The sequence below is a fragment of the Oculina patagonica genome, chromosome 13 (genome assembly GCF_052425735.1).
Source record: "Oculina patagonica isolate OP01 chromosome 13, crgOcupat, whole genome shotgun sequence".
Taxonomy (NCBI): Eukaryota; Metazoa; Cnidaria; class Anthozoa; order Scleractinia; family Oculinidae; genus Oculina; species Oculina patagonica.
In genome coordinates this window covers 33,898,824-33,914,824 of record NC_135770.1, presented here as the reverse complement: position 1 = coordinate 33,914,824, position 16,001 = coordinate 33,898,824, and the positions used below count along the sequence as shown (strand labels likewise).

Below are 16,001 nucleotides of genomic sequence, written 5' to 3'. Positions count from 1 at the left end.
TATCAAGATGACGTTCTCACATATAAATATACCCTTTCGTCGTGGTTTTGAGATTGAGAATGAAAGATTTTAAAATAAAACAAATTCAAAATTCGTTTGCCGTGTTAAAAGAGCTTTCAGTCTCTCTATTTTTCGTTTTTGATTCTCTTTATAGGCAGTTTACGGTGTACAGTGCTGACTGGGTAAACAAACGTTAATAATAACAAAATACTCATTTCGGGGAATCCTGAATCCAGCGTGAACTATTTTATAGTGAAACCAGCTTTGTTTATACTTTACATTCCGAATGATGGAGATAGCGTACTAAAAACATTTTGCTAGGAAAGTTTGCAAGATGTGAACATCCCGAACACGAGAGCTGCAACTCGACTTAAAAATCCCATCATTAATAATTTGTTGCAAAATTAAAATGAAGGATCGAAAGGGATTGTCAGAGTAAATCAAAATATGAATACATCGATCAAAACCGTCTCGTGTACGCATACATAGCAGAGCCGAGTTCTGCAAGCATTAATTTTAGTAAAAGTAAATTATACTCGACAGAAAATGTGTATAAGAATCATATTATTGCCGCACGATTTTTGGCGTTTTGCCGAACAAAAGCATGGCGTCTAAATCCCCCAGGCTTCGACAGGCTGAAACCACAACAAGGTCAATATGCTAACCGTACCGAATTGTCGGTCTGACTAGCATCGTTCCCTTTTGTTCTTGAATTGGTTCGCGTATTTTCGCTACAGAACATTCGGTAAATAGTTAATTGTGCATGTTTATATGCTCGCGTCGTCTTTCTCGTGAGTCGTGCATCTATCACATGTGCAAGTTTTTGCACGAGCTAGACGGCAGGCATCAACGAGTACGAGTGTGACTCATAGTAGAGACATTTAACTTAAGGTTTTCGGCTATAAACATCAAACCGCAAACGAAAGGTCACGTTTGAAGTTTTCAACGCACGTTTTCGACGGCAAGAGGTAGCTTTTCACGTTGGTGATTTCCCTCAAGGTTTCTTTTCTTTTATTTTTAGTTATCTCAAGTATAGACGCTATAGATATCTGAAGTAGTTATTTGTCTAGACACAGAGAAAAAATTCAAGTTGAAAGAGTGCAGATTGAGCATTTTGTCTTCTTTTGAAAAACAAGCACTTGGATATGTCGCAAATCCAATATGGCGGCGGAAAGCTCGCAAGTAAATTCTCGGAACCTCGCCGTATATTTCTTAGAAAACATCCAGTGGAACGGACGAATGTTTTGAAAGCGAACCAGTCAAATTTCAAGAAGGATGTGAGCGTTAAGGTAAGCTAATTCTTTCACAGATACCGTAACAAAACAGAGCAGTTTTTGAAAGAATTGTATTTATCGTGAAAGAAAAAAATAAACTTTGATTTTGCCATGAATCTTGACGAGCAGTTTGTGTGCTTTTCTTCTTCGTGCCGCCTTCAACGACCGTCGGTAAAGAAAGCGGTGTTGGACCGGATCACTGGTAATTTTAGAATTTGACAAATCATCTTTCCTTTTAGTTAATTTGTTTTCTACGCGAATTTGCTCTAGGTTGAAGACGTGTAGCTAAACCGGTGGAGTTCATGATATTTCAAACGCCAAACAACTAATCTAAACTGCCGTTTGCGGTTTGCCGTTAAAGTAAAAAACCTGTAGATAAATGTCTCTACTGATAACTGAAAACTCCAATCGTGTTTTGATGAACACAAGTGTCCATTTTGTTGTTTTGTTCCGTTGTTTTTCAAAGAATCATTGGATGAGGTCATTGTAATATGCAGGATAATCAAGGTCCACGTCTAGGCCGAGGACTTTGGCTTCGGGTTATAACGCTGAACTAGTAACCGTTTTATTATACTTTGTTTTAATAACTACTAACAACCTCCTATTGTGAGGAACACAATCGAGACATAAGCCCGGGCATAAGTTATTTTCAGTGTGCATGTTAAAAAATGTGCCCAGGTACGTGAACTCTTATCAGATATTAGCATAACCCAGTGACTGACTATTAGGCAAATTCGCAATCTGATTAACTACGAGAGCGCGGTCAATTTAACAAATAGACGGCACCTGTGTAGCCTGCGTTGCAGACGAACAAAACCCCGGTATAGTCAGCCGCTGGGTTATGCTAATTTTCCAAAAAAGAGAACCAATCAGGTTTACTCTGTTTACATGATTGCGGAATGACTTTCATTCCGGAACGAGTTCATTCCATCCCCATATATTTCTCTGTATCTGTTTACATGATAATAAGACGAAAGTCAAGTCATTCCGGAATGGGTTCATTCCGGTTTTCATTCCGCAATGAGACTTTCGTTCTGGAATGACATTTCATTCTGGTATCATGTAAACACAGAACGAATTTCGTTCTGAGATTGAATCGCATTACATGAAACCGCATACGAAGGCCACAGTTTGAATTCAGAGCGAAAAACATAAAAGCATTTACTGTTTAGCCCAAATAGGCAGCTCTATGGTCAAATGTCTCGTTAAAATACAAAAAACATGTTGCGCGAAACATGCGCCATCTTGTTTTGATCTCGCGCGAAACAGGCGCCACCTTGTTTTGATCTCGCGCTTAAACCGCGCTCGTGATAATGCCTTTGGTTGAACGGGTCGAGTCTGTCATGTGAATGCAGAACGAACTTTATTCCGGAACAAATTTCGTTTAGGAATGAAAGTCATTCCGGAATCATGTAAACAGGCCCTTAAGGTAAGATGTCATCTCTTGCACGAACGTTAGTACGTCGGCTCCCTGATCATTATCTTAGATAATATATGAGTGTGTGGATAGTGAAGACTGCAGAGAATCAAACAAACGAATTAATTAATTAATAAATGTGTTGTTAGCAACTTTTTCCTATAAATTTTGAATGGCACTTAAAAACAGGCAGGAAGAAAATGGACGACCACGCACATGTCCTTCAGACAATCAGAGCCTAGCTGAAGACAAGGTAACAGACTTCATACTATTATTTTTGAGACTATATTTCACTGCGTTAGGCAAAGTGTCAAGTTCTCGGACGTTATTAGAAATAATATATTTGTTCCTTTATAGGATATTTTTCCAGATAAAGCAACCGAGCGGAAGATTCTCTCGTTTATTATAAAATGCCCAAGTGATGGATGCGGTTGGACTGGCGAATTAAGATATAAAGAGGTACGAATTAAGATCAGATATAAATTCATGTTTAATGCTAGTAAAAATAAACATAGTCCTATAATATTCCTAGAATAATCCACCCCGCCCCCTCCCCAATGAATTAAAGAAACGTCAAGCAGTTTATAACCGGGCGGTAAATGTTTGACCACTTCTTGCAGTTCTTTGTCTAGATCTAGAACTGCACGGCGCCGCACAGTAAAAAATCTTTAGAAAAGCAAGTCGTGCTTGCGTGAGTCACGGAGTGTGCGTGAGCTGAATTTCCTTTAATTCCTGCATACGCATGCAAACATTTATTTTGTTCCGAATCTTAAATAAAACACACTCAAACCACTTGAATGGCATAAATTGCGTGATCGGTAAAAATTATAGAAACTAAAGTTCTCGAAGTTTAACTACTATTTTGCTCGAAAAACACAGCTATCAGCGGCAATAGAGTACTAAAGAAGTCGCGTGATTCAGAGCAAGGAAATAGAGCATACCTGACTGCGCGATTCAGCAGGTAATACCCCTGGCGCGTGGGTGTCCCGTGCCTTGAAACATTTTTGCTGCGCTTGCAATTTTCGTTTCGATTCCCAAAATAAACTCAAAACAAAAAGGGGAATATCCAGAAACCTGTCAGAAAACATTATTCAGCACGTTCCGGGTAAATTGTACGACTTGTACTCGCTCCGAGCCAAACACTTGAACAATTCAGAAATAAATGTTTTACACAAACAGAGCGCAGAGTATCCGTAAATATTTTTAAAATTGGTGAATGATTATCTATAGCTATACAGGCGAGCGGGGTCTGACGTAGTGGTTTCATTTTATCAAATAACGTGGACATGTCCAAGCGGTCTTCGGTTTCTCAATGTGATTATTCAGTCCTCTCTTCGGGTAAAACACTTGAATGGCACAAAAATATCCATTTCACACTAAACAGAGAGCAGAGTATTCATGTTAAACGAGTGATCGGAAGTACTTTAAGGCCCCATTTACATGGAAAGAGGATGATCCTAGCACAAGGATCATCCTCCTTTCATGTAAAATGGAATGATCCTAGCGCTGGGATCATCCTAGTACTAGGATCATCCGAGCGCCATATGTTTTCAGCTTTCAGTTTACATGTGAATGGTTGCATTTGGCCTTAACGCTAGGATCATCCTAGCGCTAGGACCATCCTATCTGAGATGAGGGATGATCCTAGCGCTAGGATGATCCTAGCGTTAAGGCCAAATGCAACCATTCACATGTAAACTGAAAGCTGAAAACATATGGCGCTCGGATGATCCTAGTACTAGGATGATCCTATCACTAGGATCATTTTATTTTACATGAAAGGAGGATGATCCTAGTGCTAGGATCATCCTCTTTCCATGTAAATGGGGCCTAAATCTTGCGTGACCGTGACCAAGGAGCCGGCTTGGCCGCGTAGGTTTGGAAGGATTTACCGCCGGAAAAAACGTTGGCCAGATTATGAACCGGCTGCGCCTGGTTAATAAGCCTCACTACATAAAATTCAAACTGACACCAACAAGCTTTTTATTTTCCTATAACACAGTTTAACAAGTAAGTTAGACTTGGTGATCTTACCTGTTCATGTTGGTTTTACCAACAGACTCACTTGGCATCTTGTCCTTTTAAAGACGTTCCATGCACCAATGAGAACTGTCCAGTCACATTGAAGAGGAAAGACCTGAGTGAACACGTGGATGTCACGTGTGAGTGGAGGGAGGATTATAAAGTGTGAGCACTGCAGTGAGCCACACCCAAAGTGTCAAATGGAGTTCTCAAACTCATTAATAGTTCATGACGTTATAAGCCAACCAGAGCGCCCCATTCGGGTCAGGTGGATGAGTTGGAAACTCAATGAAACACCAGTTGAAAATCACTAGTGTTTCATTACGTTTTCATCACTAGTGTTTCATCACGTTTTCATCACTAGTGAAAAAATTGTTCTTAATCTGCATATTCATATATTACTCAAACACAGCTTTACATGAATCATTAATTTTTAATAAACAATGACCAGGAAAAACATTTCAAATTACAAACTGACAAGCCTAAGTCATTTGAAATTAAAGTTTACAGTACATTTCTTAAAGTCGCCAAAACAGACTGGCATAGTATCCATATCCACATTCTGAGAAACTTTTTCTACCTTCCGTGACACGGACTCACTGCTGGAATCGACACTAATTGTCGCACTTACTAGCTAGCCTAGTGTAAGCGGCTGAACTTTGTGCAATTCATACTCTTTAAAAACTCCACCAACCTCGAGTATTGGAACATTGACACTTCGCACTCGTTGCCAATCCTCAAAAATCCCTATTGCCCACTTATTTTTATATCTGGTAGACTTCGGTACTGCTCTCTCTACGCAAAGTTCTTCTTCCTCGATTGTTTTCGGGGAGCGAAACCTTTCTTCGGCCATGGCAAAAACAATATGTAAATCCCTTCAAGTTCACAACGCTTTTAGAATACAAATTTGGTGCAACGCGAAACTATTGGATAATTAAAAACAAAAGCTCACAAATACAATGAATGCCGACTGAATACAACAAATCACACATACAAGGCATTTTAAAGAAAAATGGGAAAAAATACGACACTGCATAATTTTGTATTGTTTCTTTAGAGAAGTCATTTCAAAAACTCGTGCATCGTGTTTCATCACGATTTCCAAACACTCGAAAACAGATGAAAGCACTCGGCCGAAGCGGCCTCGTGCTTTCATCTGTTTTCTCGTGTTTGGAAATCGTGATGAAACACTCGCACTCGTTTTTGAAATAGTACGTAACAGTAAACCGGGGATGGGGTAGCAAGTCGGCATGTTCCAAGTTCCAGGGACGAAATGCTGCCAATCATCCGACTGCTAAGAAATACACCATCGCTATATAATTTCGCGCGCTTTTACGTTTATTTTCTTAGCTAAATATCTAGGAAAGCAGCATTTAAGTCCTGAGAAAAGCATGAAAAATTGTTTTTTTTTTTTGATAAAAAACTTTTCTTTCTCAAGTTGTCTCGGGTAAATGTTGTGACAAAATCTGCTCGGCAATTTTTTTCTAAATTGAAACAATGAAAACGCTTTACTGTGCCTGCAGTGGACTAACACACATTGTTCAGCAAGCCTTTATTCGTTTTTCCAAGATTTCCCAATCAACATGCAAAAGTTCGAAAAGTCTAGAAACTTTTGGGAAAACTTTACAATTTTTTTTCTGAAATTAAATTTGTTAACAGCAATTACAGTTGAAAGTCGAGAAAAGTTTGGGCAAATTTTACAACTTTTCCTGGAATTAAATTTGTTTAACAGCAATTTCAATTGTCAAAAATTTGTTACAAAATACGTGTTATTACCAAAAGGCAATCATATCTGTTGTTGACTGATCTGTTGATCTGTCTAACCGGCGTTTTTATTAAAAGTTACAAACAAATTAGATATTCCAGAAAACCAAAACACAGTCCGTTTCAATCTTTTGTTCATCCTACCTTCTTTTGTATTTGCCGTGTTATTGAAATGTTCCTGAGTGCAGTTAAATAAAAAATAAAATAAATAAAAAGTATTTTTATAGCGCCAAAATCCACTAATTGCCCATGGCGCTTTACAATAAAAATATTAATAAAATGATGTTAAAAAGTTAAAAGCTCTAAAAATTGAAAACGTCTATTTAAAAATATAAGTTCAAATGTACCTAAAAAAATAAAAAAATTAAAAAGCCTGTTTAAAAAGGTACGTTTTTAAATGTCTCTTAAAAATGTCAGTAGAAGAACTTAATCTAAGTTCAAGTGGGATTGTGTTCCACAGTCTTGGGGCTGCCACTGCAAATGCGCTCTCTCCATATGTTTTTAATTTTGCTTTGGGGGTCGCCAGAAGGTGCTGTGTAGATGATCTTAAAAAATCTCCGAGAGGTGTGATAGTAAAGTAACTATTTCGTGTAGCAAGGCGCTGCCCCATGGAGAGCTTTGTAGACCAGTAAAAGAGTTATTTCTATATTTCACTGAATTTGGTGGCCATTTTCGTATGTTATGTCCAAATTTAGCTTAAATCCTTAACACAGCTCCGTAAATGCAAAATTACTCCGGCTTTAACGTTTAAAACAGAAAACGATAGAAGACTAATGCAAGATATTTTCCCCACTGTTTGTGGAAAAAAACGTGTCACTTAATTAGTCAGATCTGTAAACCAAAAAAAAAACAAAATTAGAGCTCAATTTCCTCGTATGAAGCAATGTACAATATGAAGATTATTATATGTATAATCAAATTTATTAAATGTATGGGAAAGTTTAAACTTACAATAGCTAGCCGAGTAATATATGGAAAATTGAAACAATATCAATTTCTTTTTAATTTTAGGATCATATCCGCGAAAAATGCAAAATGTGTCCTTTACCCTGCTCCTTGAAGTGCAGCGCTCTGATGCTCAGAGATCAGGTGAGGATGACTAATCTGTGTTTTTCTTCTAAGTTTTATTGCCACTGTATTTTATTTTATTTTATTTCCTAATTCCACTGTCTTTTTGTCGCTGTGATATTGCAGATTTTTATTATTCTGTCTTTTATATTGTGCAACATCACAAAATCGTCATGATAATCATTATCATCATCATTAGCAGCAACAGAAGTAGCACTAACACGGATTAGTGGAAAACACGGGGCCGGGGGCCGGGGGCCGGGGTCCCGGGGTCCCGGGGTGTGGAAAACGCGGGGTCCCGGTGTCTGTGGAAAACGCGGGGTCCCGGGGTCTAAAAATAAAAAGATCTAGACGGTGAAAACATTTTCTCGCTAAAAAGACATGTATAATAGTTTATCATCACCAAAGTTAATACTTTCGTAAAACGTGTTTTCTTGCATTGAAAGCCTATTATTCATGTAAAAAAACATTCAAGTTTGTGAATCATATACTTGTCTTTGCGATCCTTTTGAACATCGTATTTTTTCCATTTTTTTAAAAAAACTAAATATGAGTTATATACATTTTGTTAGTTGGAAATGATTTTTTGCCAAAAATTAACCTACAAATTTTTATCCTGAATCCGAAAACATTAAGACAAACTACGCGCAACCATCGTCCATCACTGGCACTGCGCTGACTTCATTCACTTAGTTTCATTCATGAATCGGCGTGTGGTGCCGTGGTTTTGGCAGTACCGAGTATTTAGGATGAGGAGTATCTGTCATGACAATCTCAAATGTGAACGCTTTTGTCACTTCACGCCTGGATTACTGCAACAGTATACTCTACGGCCTCCCTAAGCTTGAGCATGATAAACTGCAGCCGGAAAGAACACTTCTCCCACCCTGAAGGACATGCACTGGCTTCCTTTCAAATCACGCATCGTTTTTAAGATCCTACAAAGCCCTTAATTGTCATTCACCAACCTACTTAACTTGTCTTTTTAACGCCTATAAACCAGCTCGTTCCCTTCGATCATCTGGCCAATTACTCTTACAAATTCCTGATGTGAAAATATGTACATACGGTCAAAGATCCTTTTCTTTTTACTCCCCTAAACTTTGGAACGATCTACTTTTTCATATCATTGAAAGAGTCTGAGAGCATAGCGATTTTTAAAAAGAACCCTAAAACATTTCACAAGCCGCTAGTAACTGTTTTCAAATCAAAAAAACGAATTCAACTTTGGAATAAAAAATACGTGGGACCCCGTGTTTTCCACAGACCCCGGAACCCCGCGTTTTCCACACCCCGCGTTTTCCAAACCCGTGTTTTCCACAGACCCCGGGACCCCGCGTCTTCCACACCCCGGGACCCCGGGACCCCGGGACCCCGGGACCCCGGCCCCATGTTTTCCACTAATCCCACTAACACTATCACCAATTCACCATCACCGAAATCGTCGTCGTCGTCGTCGTCGTCGTCATCATCATCATCATTCATCATCATCATCATTATCAAAAACAAAAACAGCAACAAAAACTATTTTCATTTGTAAATAGTTATGACATTAACTGTAAAGCAGCTTCTACCATTTCTATACTTTTTGTGTTAAGTATCGGTCGTTTGTCAGTTGTGAAAGACATTTTGACGAGTAAAAAAAATTTCAATTTTTTAAAGGGAATCGTAGTATTGGCTTACTTTTACTGTTTATTATGAAATTTACAGATAAGGACGGTCATATTGGTTGTCACAAAATGGCTTAGCGTTTTATTTACCAACATTTCATGTAATATATCAAACTCAAGAGACAGTGTTTCATCGGAATATCCAAACACCGAGAAGAGTGTTGAAAATTCGACGCGCAGCGGAGTACTTTTGACGAAATTCGAGGTGTTTGGATAGCCGATGAAACACTGTCTCGAGTGTTTGATATATCTTCTCAATCATGGCCCTATTCTCCCAGAGGAGATTTCAGTAGGATATAGGTCAAGTAAGTCATCCAAACCTCCTTCACGGTTATGATTTTCTTTGTTTCAACTTGATGAATTATTAATAAGTTTGAGAATAAAGATTCAAAGGACCACAGGTTTCAATTTGCACGAAACTAAAAATAAGCCTCACTTGAATTTCCTGTATCCCAATGGCAATAATTGTGGGCAAGAAACTTGAACACGAGGATTTGGCTACGTGAACAAATTGAAAATGACAATGAATAAACATATTCTCGGGGAGTATTTACCGAGGTTCACTGAGCCTGAGGTCGAAGAATTGTTAATTATTCAATAAATCGTCAACGAAACACATTTCGCAGATATTATTATTATTATTATTATTATTATTATTATTATTATTATTATTATTATTATTATTATTATTACTGTAATTATGCAGCGCTTTGCAAACGAATCTTCGAAACCTACGTATATCGCAGGATATCTGTTATGTACGGATGACAGATATCAATAACATTGTGACCATGTATAGGCAGCGCGTGCATTTGTCAGAACCACACAAGTGAATAGTGCTTCTCGCGCGCGTTGATTGGTTAACTCGGAGGTGATTAGCAAAGTACTATTCACCTCCTCTTCGGTAAATAATTGTTAATTAGTAAACAAAGGATATTTGGAGTTTGAGTAGCCAATCAGCGCGCGCCTAAAACGCTATCCACTGTTTGAGTATATACTAATAATTATAATTATTTTTTATTGTTTGCAGATTTTAAGAAAGCATACTGACTCGCACTTGAAGTATTACACGAGAATTCATCTTGACCTGGTTTGTGCGAAGTTACAAAGCACTAGAGAGGAACAGGATAAATTAAAGAACACGGCAAGTAAACTTCAGGATAAAGTGGACATGCTTCAAAGACAGCTTGCAGAAGTGAATATGAAGTATCCTTCAAAAGAAAACAGAGACAGATCAGAAGAAAGCTGAAGTAAAAGTTGACGACGCACTCAGACAAGTTGGAGAGAAATTGAGCATAAACCAGAAGAGAGTCGAGGAGAACATAAATGTTCTACGGGAGCGACAAAACGCAATACATAAGGAACTTGCCGGGAAAGTAAATTATTTTTTGAAGCAACGAGAAGAAAAGGCTGATGCGTTTCAAAAGGCAATGATGGAAAGTAAATATGCTTGAAGCAAGGTTCACCAAAAAAACTGAGAGAGAGGTTGCCACGGAATCTCCACAATTTACCTGGAAAATTGAGGGCTTTAGAAAGCTCTTTCTTGAAGCAAAAAGAGGTGGAAGCAACAGAATAGTAAGTTCTCCTTTCTACACTGCAAAATATGGTTACAAATTGAAGTTATCCATCGACCTCAATGGCCAAGGCCTCGGAGAGAACACTCACCTCTCGGTGTGCCTTTCCGTAATAAAAGGAGAATATGACGCCATATTATCCTGGCCCTTCCACAAGAATGTGATATTTACGCTGATTGATCAACAAGAGAACCCAGGTAGACGGAAGAACATTGTTAAATATTTATCTGCTAATCCAGAACTAAAGAACTTTTCCAGGCCCATTGCAGATGAGAATCTAGGATGGGGATTCTCTAGATTTGTTCCACACAGGGAACTAGAATTGGAACGCTTTGCTAAGGATGGAAATCTTTACATTCAAGTTCTAATCCGTCCACCATCTTAGGTCTGACGATTTCGCGACGGTTACCGACAATGAATAAATGAAGGAAATGCAAAAAAATTGGCAGAACACGAATTATATATCAAGACGGAAGTACACTGAATTGTAGGAAAATGTATTAGACTATTCCATCATATCACTAGAATGTTACAGAGCGAAATTTAATCATAGGGTTAATTTCTTTATTATAATAAGGTATAAGTGTTTTCAATTACGTTTCTCATGTGTTTTAAGGCTAGGCGGAATAAACTAATTAAAAGCCAACTTAACACGACGACGTACAAATACATCTAAAAAGGCACATCAGTGCATTACAACCTTAGATCTTTAAAGCAGCAGTTAAGTCATTTTCCATCATTTGGCAATTGATGATCGAACGTTGTACACTATATCTAGAAATTAACTTGCTGAGAATCTTTAGACATGCTTTGTAGTAAGCCAAATTTTAAGGTTTTTAAACAGGCTTGTGAGGTAAACCTTCAACGTTTTCGAGAAGAAGCCTTCTAAACGTTGTTCTCATAATCATATAACGGTTGTCAGCAAGCTGTTTTTCGATTCAAACAATGTTTCATTCTCGGGACGATCCTTAAACGTCCCTAAATGGTCGGGCGGGCGGGGCTGGCAGGCAACACATCGGCAGATGAAAAATATGTATCACATCAGAACAATTAAGACAAAGAAGGGCATCAGACATTCCCAGAGTTGAGAATGTTTTCGAGGATTCTCCTTCTGCTACAATTTAAGCTGGATTTTCACTGTCAAATTATGTCTTTACATGTATAAAATGGAATACATTCAAGAAATATACAGACGGCTTGCGTCTTGTGGAAATCCAGCTGGAGAACTGAAATAATTAACTTGTACTTTTGATGAAAGCAATGTCAAAGTTAGTGTTTACTAAACAAATGCCGGCCCTGAACGTCTTTTATTATTCAATGCAAGTTCGTTTTCGATAAAGTAACGGTATCCGGTCGTTTCGCCTACGAGTCGTTTTCGCTAACTATTCTCTTGGTGAAGAAGCTTTGCTCTTCTGTTGAATAAAACGAACTAAAAGAGACGTATAGGGTTATAACGTAATACGTTAGCGAAACGACTTTACACATTAGCGAATCGACCTAACTCGTTAGCGAACTGGTCGTTAGCGAAACGACTCGTAGGCGAAACGACCGCAATTCAAAGTAACTCCTCGTTCCTGTATTGACAACTATGTACAAACACACTCCAAAAGTTTTTTTTATTAATAGATCAGTTGTTAACATGATTTAAACTTTGCCCATTCTTAATATCGATTTGGGGTGGCATTTTTTGACATTCAAGCTGATATGTTTAAAAAAATTTCGAAATGAGAACTTTTAGCAATATAGACAATTATCCTTTAATAAACATGATAAAACAGCATCTGGTGTTGTCGTCTATTCCTTCGATGCCCGGGGATCCGTGTGTAAGAGAAGAAGGGGAGAGTCGGACATTCAGGAACTCAGGAACTCTTTGAAACTGGCTCAAAATATTCACATAAACTATGCTTACCTCCTCGTCACAAAAAGGGCGCCATGAATGTATTTCATAATCTGGCTTGTGCACGTGACAGGTTTTGACCAGTGCGCGTGAGCGAAATTTTGATGATCCTTAGCGCAGTCTCAACTGCGCTAAGGATTTATTTAGGTCATAATTTACTCAAGTTTCAGTATTTCCTATAATAAGGTAGTTCCCAAAATTCACGGCGATTACGACCATTTAAAACAGTTAGCTTCTTTGTCTTCAATTAATACAGATTGAAGCTTGAAAATGAGGTTATGGTTACCTCCATTTGGTATGACTTGAAATTGAAATTACTGTACTCTGAATAAAAACAAAGACAAAGCGTTAACTAAACAACCGTAACCCTAACCCTAAACTGCTCTCTGATTATTGAGGCCTAGATAAGGCTAGCTATTGTTAAACCTCAGTTAGATTTACGTTTATATTAGAGACAGAGATAGGTTCATCTATTTTAGATATAACACAGAGAGGCACCTCATCATATAGTCAGATTTTTCTGGGTTTGATGGCGGATCGGCGTGGTGCTATGGCACTTGGCGAGGGAGGAATGTGAGCATACCAGAGGTCCTCAGGCTGGTGACATGCATTTTCTCAAGGAGAAAAAAATCGCTGATAGTGTCGCTAAAATGGCATCGACAGCTGCTGACGAAAAAAAGGTCCGGTCATCGTCTCCAAAGGATAGCGTGCGTGCACTTTTAAAATCTGGTTCCTAATTTCACAGGGAATCGCGTCACGTGACAGATTTTGAGTTTTGCGCGAGAGCAAATCTTTGATGAATTTTACAGATTACTGTAAATAACTTGGGAACATTGAGTTAATCACAGATGTTGAAATTTAATAACTGGAGGATTTGTGTGTAATAAATTCCATGCTACGGCTCGTTATTGTGGTTGTGAGGAAAGCTTCAAAGTTTTGGTTAACGTACCGACCCGATACAAAGAGTAACAACTTGCGTGTCACACAATCCGTACTGGGCTTAAAATAATAATTTAAGGTCATAATTTACGCAATGTTAACTTTGACCTCACGAATCGACCACGAAGCTTTCACTTTCGAGTGCTTTTACAAAATGGCGGAAGCTCCAGCAAATCAGCTGCCTTCAGGTTATGACGAGGAGTTTGTGAATGCTGTTGAGGAAGATTTTCAATGTTTAATATGTCATTTGCCGCTTAAGGAGCCTGTTCTGACGAGATGCGGTCACAGATTTTGTAAAGATTGCCTCGAGGAACATTTTAGAAGGTGGGGTTCTGTTAATGTCGCCAGGATAAATTTCATTACAGTTTATTCATAAGTTGAGTGCTATTATACTCTTGCGGTTGGACGGTTAAAGCCAATTTTGAGTGTCGGTGGGCGAGTGCATTTCTACTTATCGGACGATTTATTTACGTACAAGAAATTATGGCGGATTTGGTCTTTATGAGAAAACGAAAGCTTTTTACGGTCTAGGAAGAACAAATTATGGCGAATGTACGACCCCTTATAATAGACCGTCCTTGTTTTTTCACGCGTCGCATGTATAGGCTCAAGCAAAAAAAATGAGTCCAAACAAAGACTGAAAATCGCTAGCGAAAGCAAGAGGATCGGTGTGTTTTGATACTTATAGCTTGTGCTTGCGCTTTCGTTTCTCAATGTTTGTTCAGACTCTTGCATGACTCGCGTGTGCTTTACTACAGCTAATATGAATTAATGCTCGCCGGCATACTTGTGCCGCTAGCGAGAACCGGGCTCGAGAAGCTTACCGTGATAACTGTGACAAGACGTTTTTTGCGGCCGATTTTTATCAACAAACGATTTTTAGACTCTTCAGTGATAGTATATTAAACAGCAATGTCCGTATATATATGTGGTCATCAACATTCGTGGTCTGCGAGTTAAGGCTCATTTAAATTTTTGATTTCTGTTGATGCACTCGATCAGTGAACTGAATCAGTTCAGATGTATCGCTTTTGAAGCTGCGCAATTCATCCTCTTTTATTCAGTTGCATAATCGATTTAGCTTTTCAGATCTACCAATTTTTTTTAGGCCTGCCCGAAATATTCATTAAAAACAGAAAGCAATGGTTTGAATTCTAGTGTTATGCATGGGTACACTGTATTTCCATAAAGCGCACATTAGTCAGTCAAATCAATTTTCTGGGCATTACACTTGTAAGTAATTTAGCTTGATTTGTTCTTTGTACTAATCGCTTTATCTCCCTCAGACGGCATTCCTGATGAACTTTGGTATTTAGAGTAGACTGCACTGAACAGCGTTTTGACACAATTTCTTAAAATCTTGGAACAAATATTTTTTTTGTTTGAAAATTAACCTCACTATTAATTCCTGTTACTCTCTCTCCATGGAAAACCTTTCCAATAAGAATGCCATCTCAAGAATGAATCCATTCCTTTATTTCAATATTTGTACATTACACCATCTCGTAACTCATTACTTTTCTTACTTTCTCTCTATATTTAAGTACAACTACAATTTTCATTAAAATACAAGGTACAAGACAAAGGGCAAAATGAGGAAAGCCTATAACTCATTTTATTTTATTTTTATCGATGCTTTAACAGGCAAGGAGTTCAAGACCAACCTTTAACTTGTCCAGCAGACAGGGAGGGTCTGGACCGAGACCGGGTAAATGTTCTTTATTAAACCTGGAACTACAATTTAACCAGCGACATCTATTATTTATTGGAATGTGGCCCGTTTATTAAGTTTCTGAGTTTAAAAGAGAAAATTTTGGGGGAAAACAAGCTAAAGTTAATGAACGTAAAATGTTTATGACCCAGAAACGGAAATCAACACGTCTGTTGTGAACTCTGTATCTTGCCACTTACATGTGGCTTCTGCCAGAGGTAGATACATGTATATAGATGTGTGTCTTATTAGACATTTTAGTGGGTAGTATCGCTGTATATTTTTTCAAGTCTTGTAGTATTTTGGCGAGCCCGAAGGGCGAGTCAAAATACAAATGACGAGTAAACAAAAAGTAAGATCGCGTTTAATTATATCCTGATAGAGTTACGTTCTCTAGAACGAGAATGCAATAGCTGTTACAGAGAGTTACCTTAATCTTTGCAGTAAACATCTTTTGGAAAAGAAGATCTTTTTACCCGTCTGGTTTCATAGCTATGTCAGTAGTAAAACAAATAGAGATAATACTGAAAATCTGTCGCTCTCCTTTTTGCCCCTCGCTACAAACCTCCTGTTCAAAGAGCACGCATGTTTGTCAAAAATACGACACGACAGTTTTAGTTTTGCAGTCTTAAGCACGATCTGTTCTTTACCTTAGTTTTTATAAA

The 16,001-nt window shown here is 38.2% G+C and overlaps 1 protein-coding gene and 1 pseudogene across 3 annotated transcripts in view; both read left to right on the top strand.

The window, feature by feature from the left end:
• The first annotated feature begins 1,917 nt into the window (after nucleotides 1-1,917).
• Nucleotides 1,918-12,622, top strand: LOC144637155 (TNF receptor-associated factor 4-like; annotated as a pseudogene). Its single transcript, XR_013567672.1, has 7 exons — nucleotides 1,918-1,952; nucleotides 2,881-2,944; nucleotides 3,049-3,150; nucleotides 4,751-4,937; nucleotides 7,489-7,566; nucleotides 10,246-10,459; nucleotides 10,648-12,622. The product of XR_013567672.1 is annotated as a TNF receptor-associated factor 4-like (transcript).
• Nucleotides 12,623-13,752: 1,130 nt separating this feature from the next.
• The window catches only part of LOC144635206 (TNF receptor-associated factor 4-like), a 44,865-nt gene continuing 42,616 nt past the window's right edge, over nucleotides 13,753-16,001 (top strand). The window contains exons 1-2 of one of the 2 annotated variants that reach the window (XM_078494291.1): nucleotides 13,753-13,949; nucleotides 15,270-15,333. In XM_078494291.1, the coding sequence (XP_078350417.1) occupies nucleotides 13,780-13,949; nucleotides 15,270-15,333 (234 nt within the window). In that variant the 5' untranslated portion in view covers nucleotides 13,753-13,779. The remainder of the gene's footprint in view (nucleotides 13,950-15,269; nucleotides 15,334-16,001) is intronic. The other variant, XM_078494290.1, reaches the window with a different exon arrangement.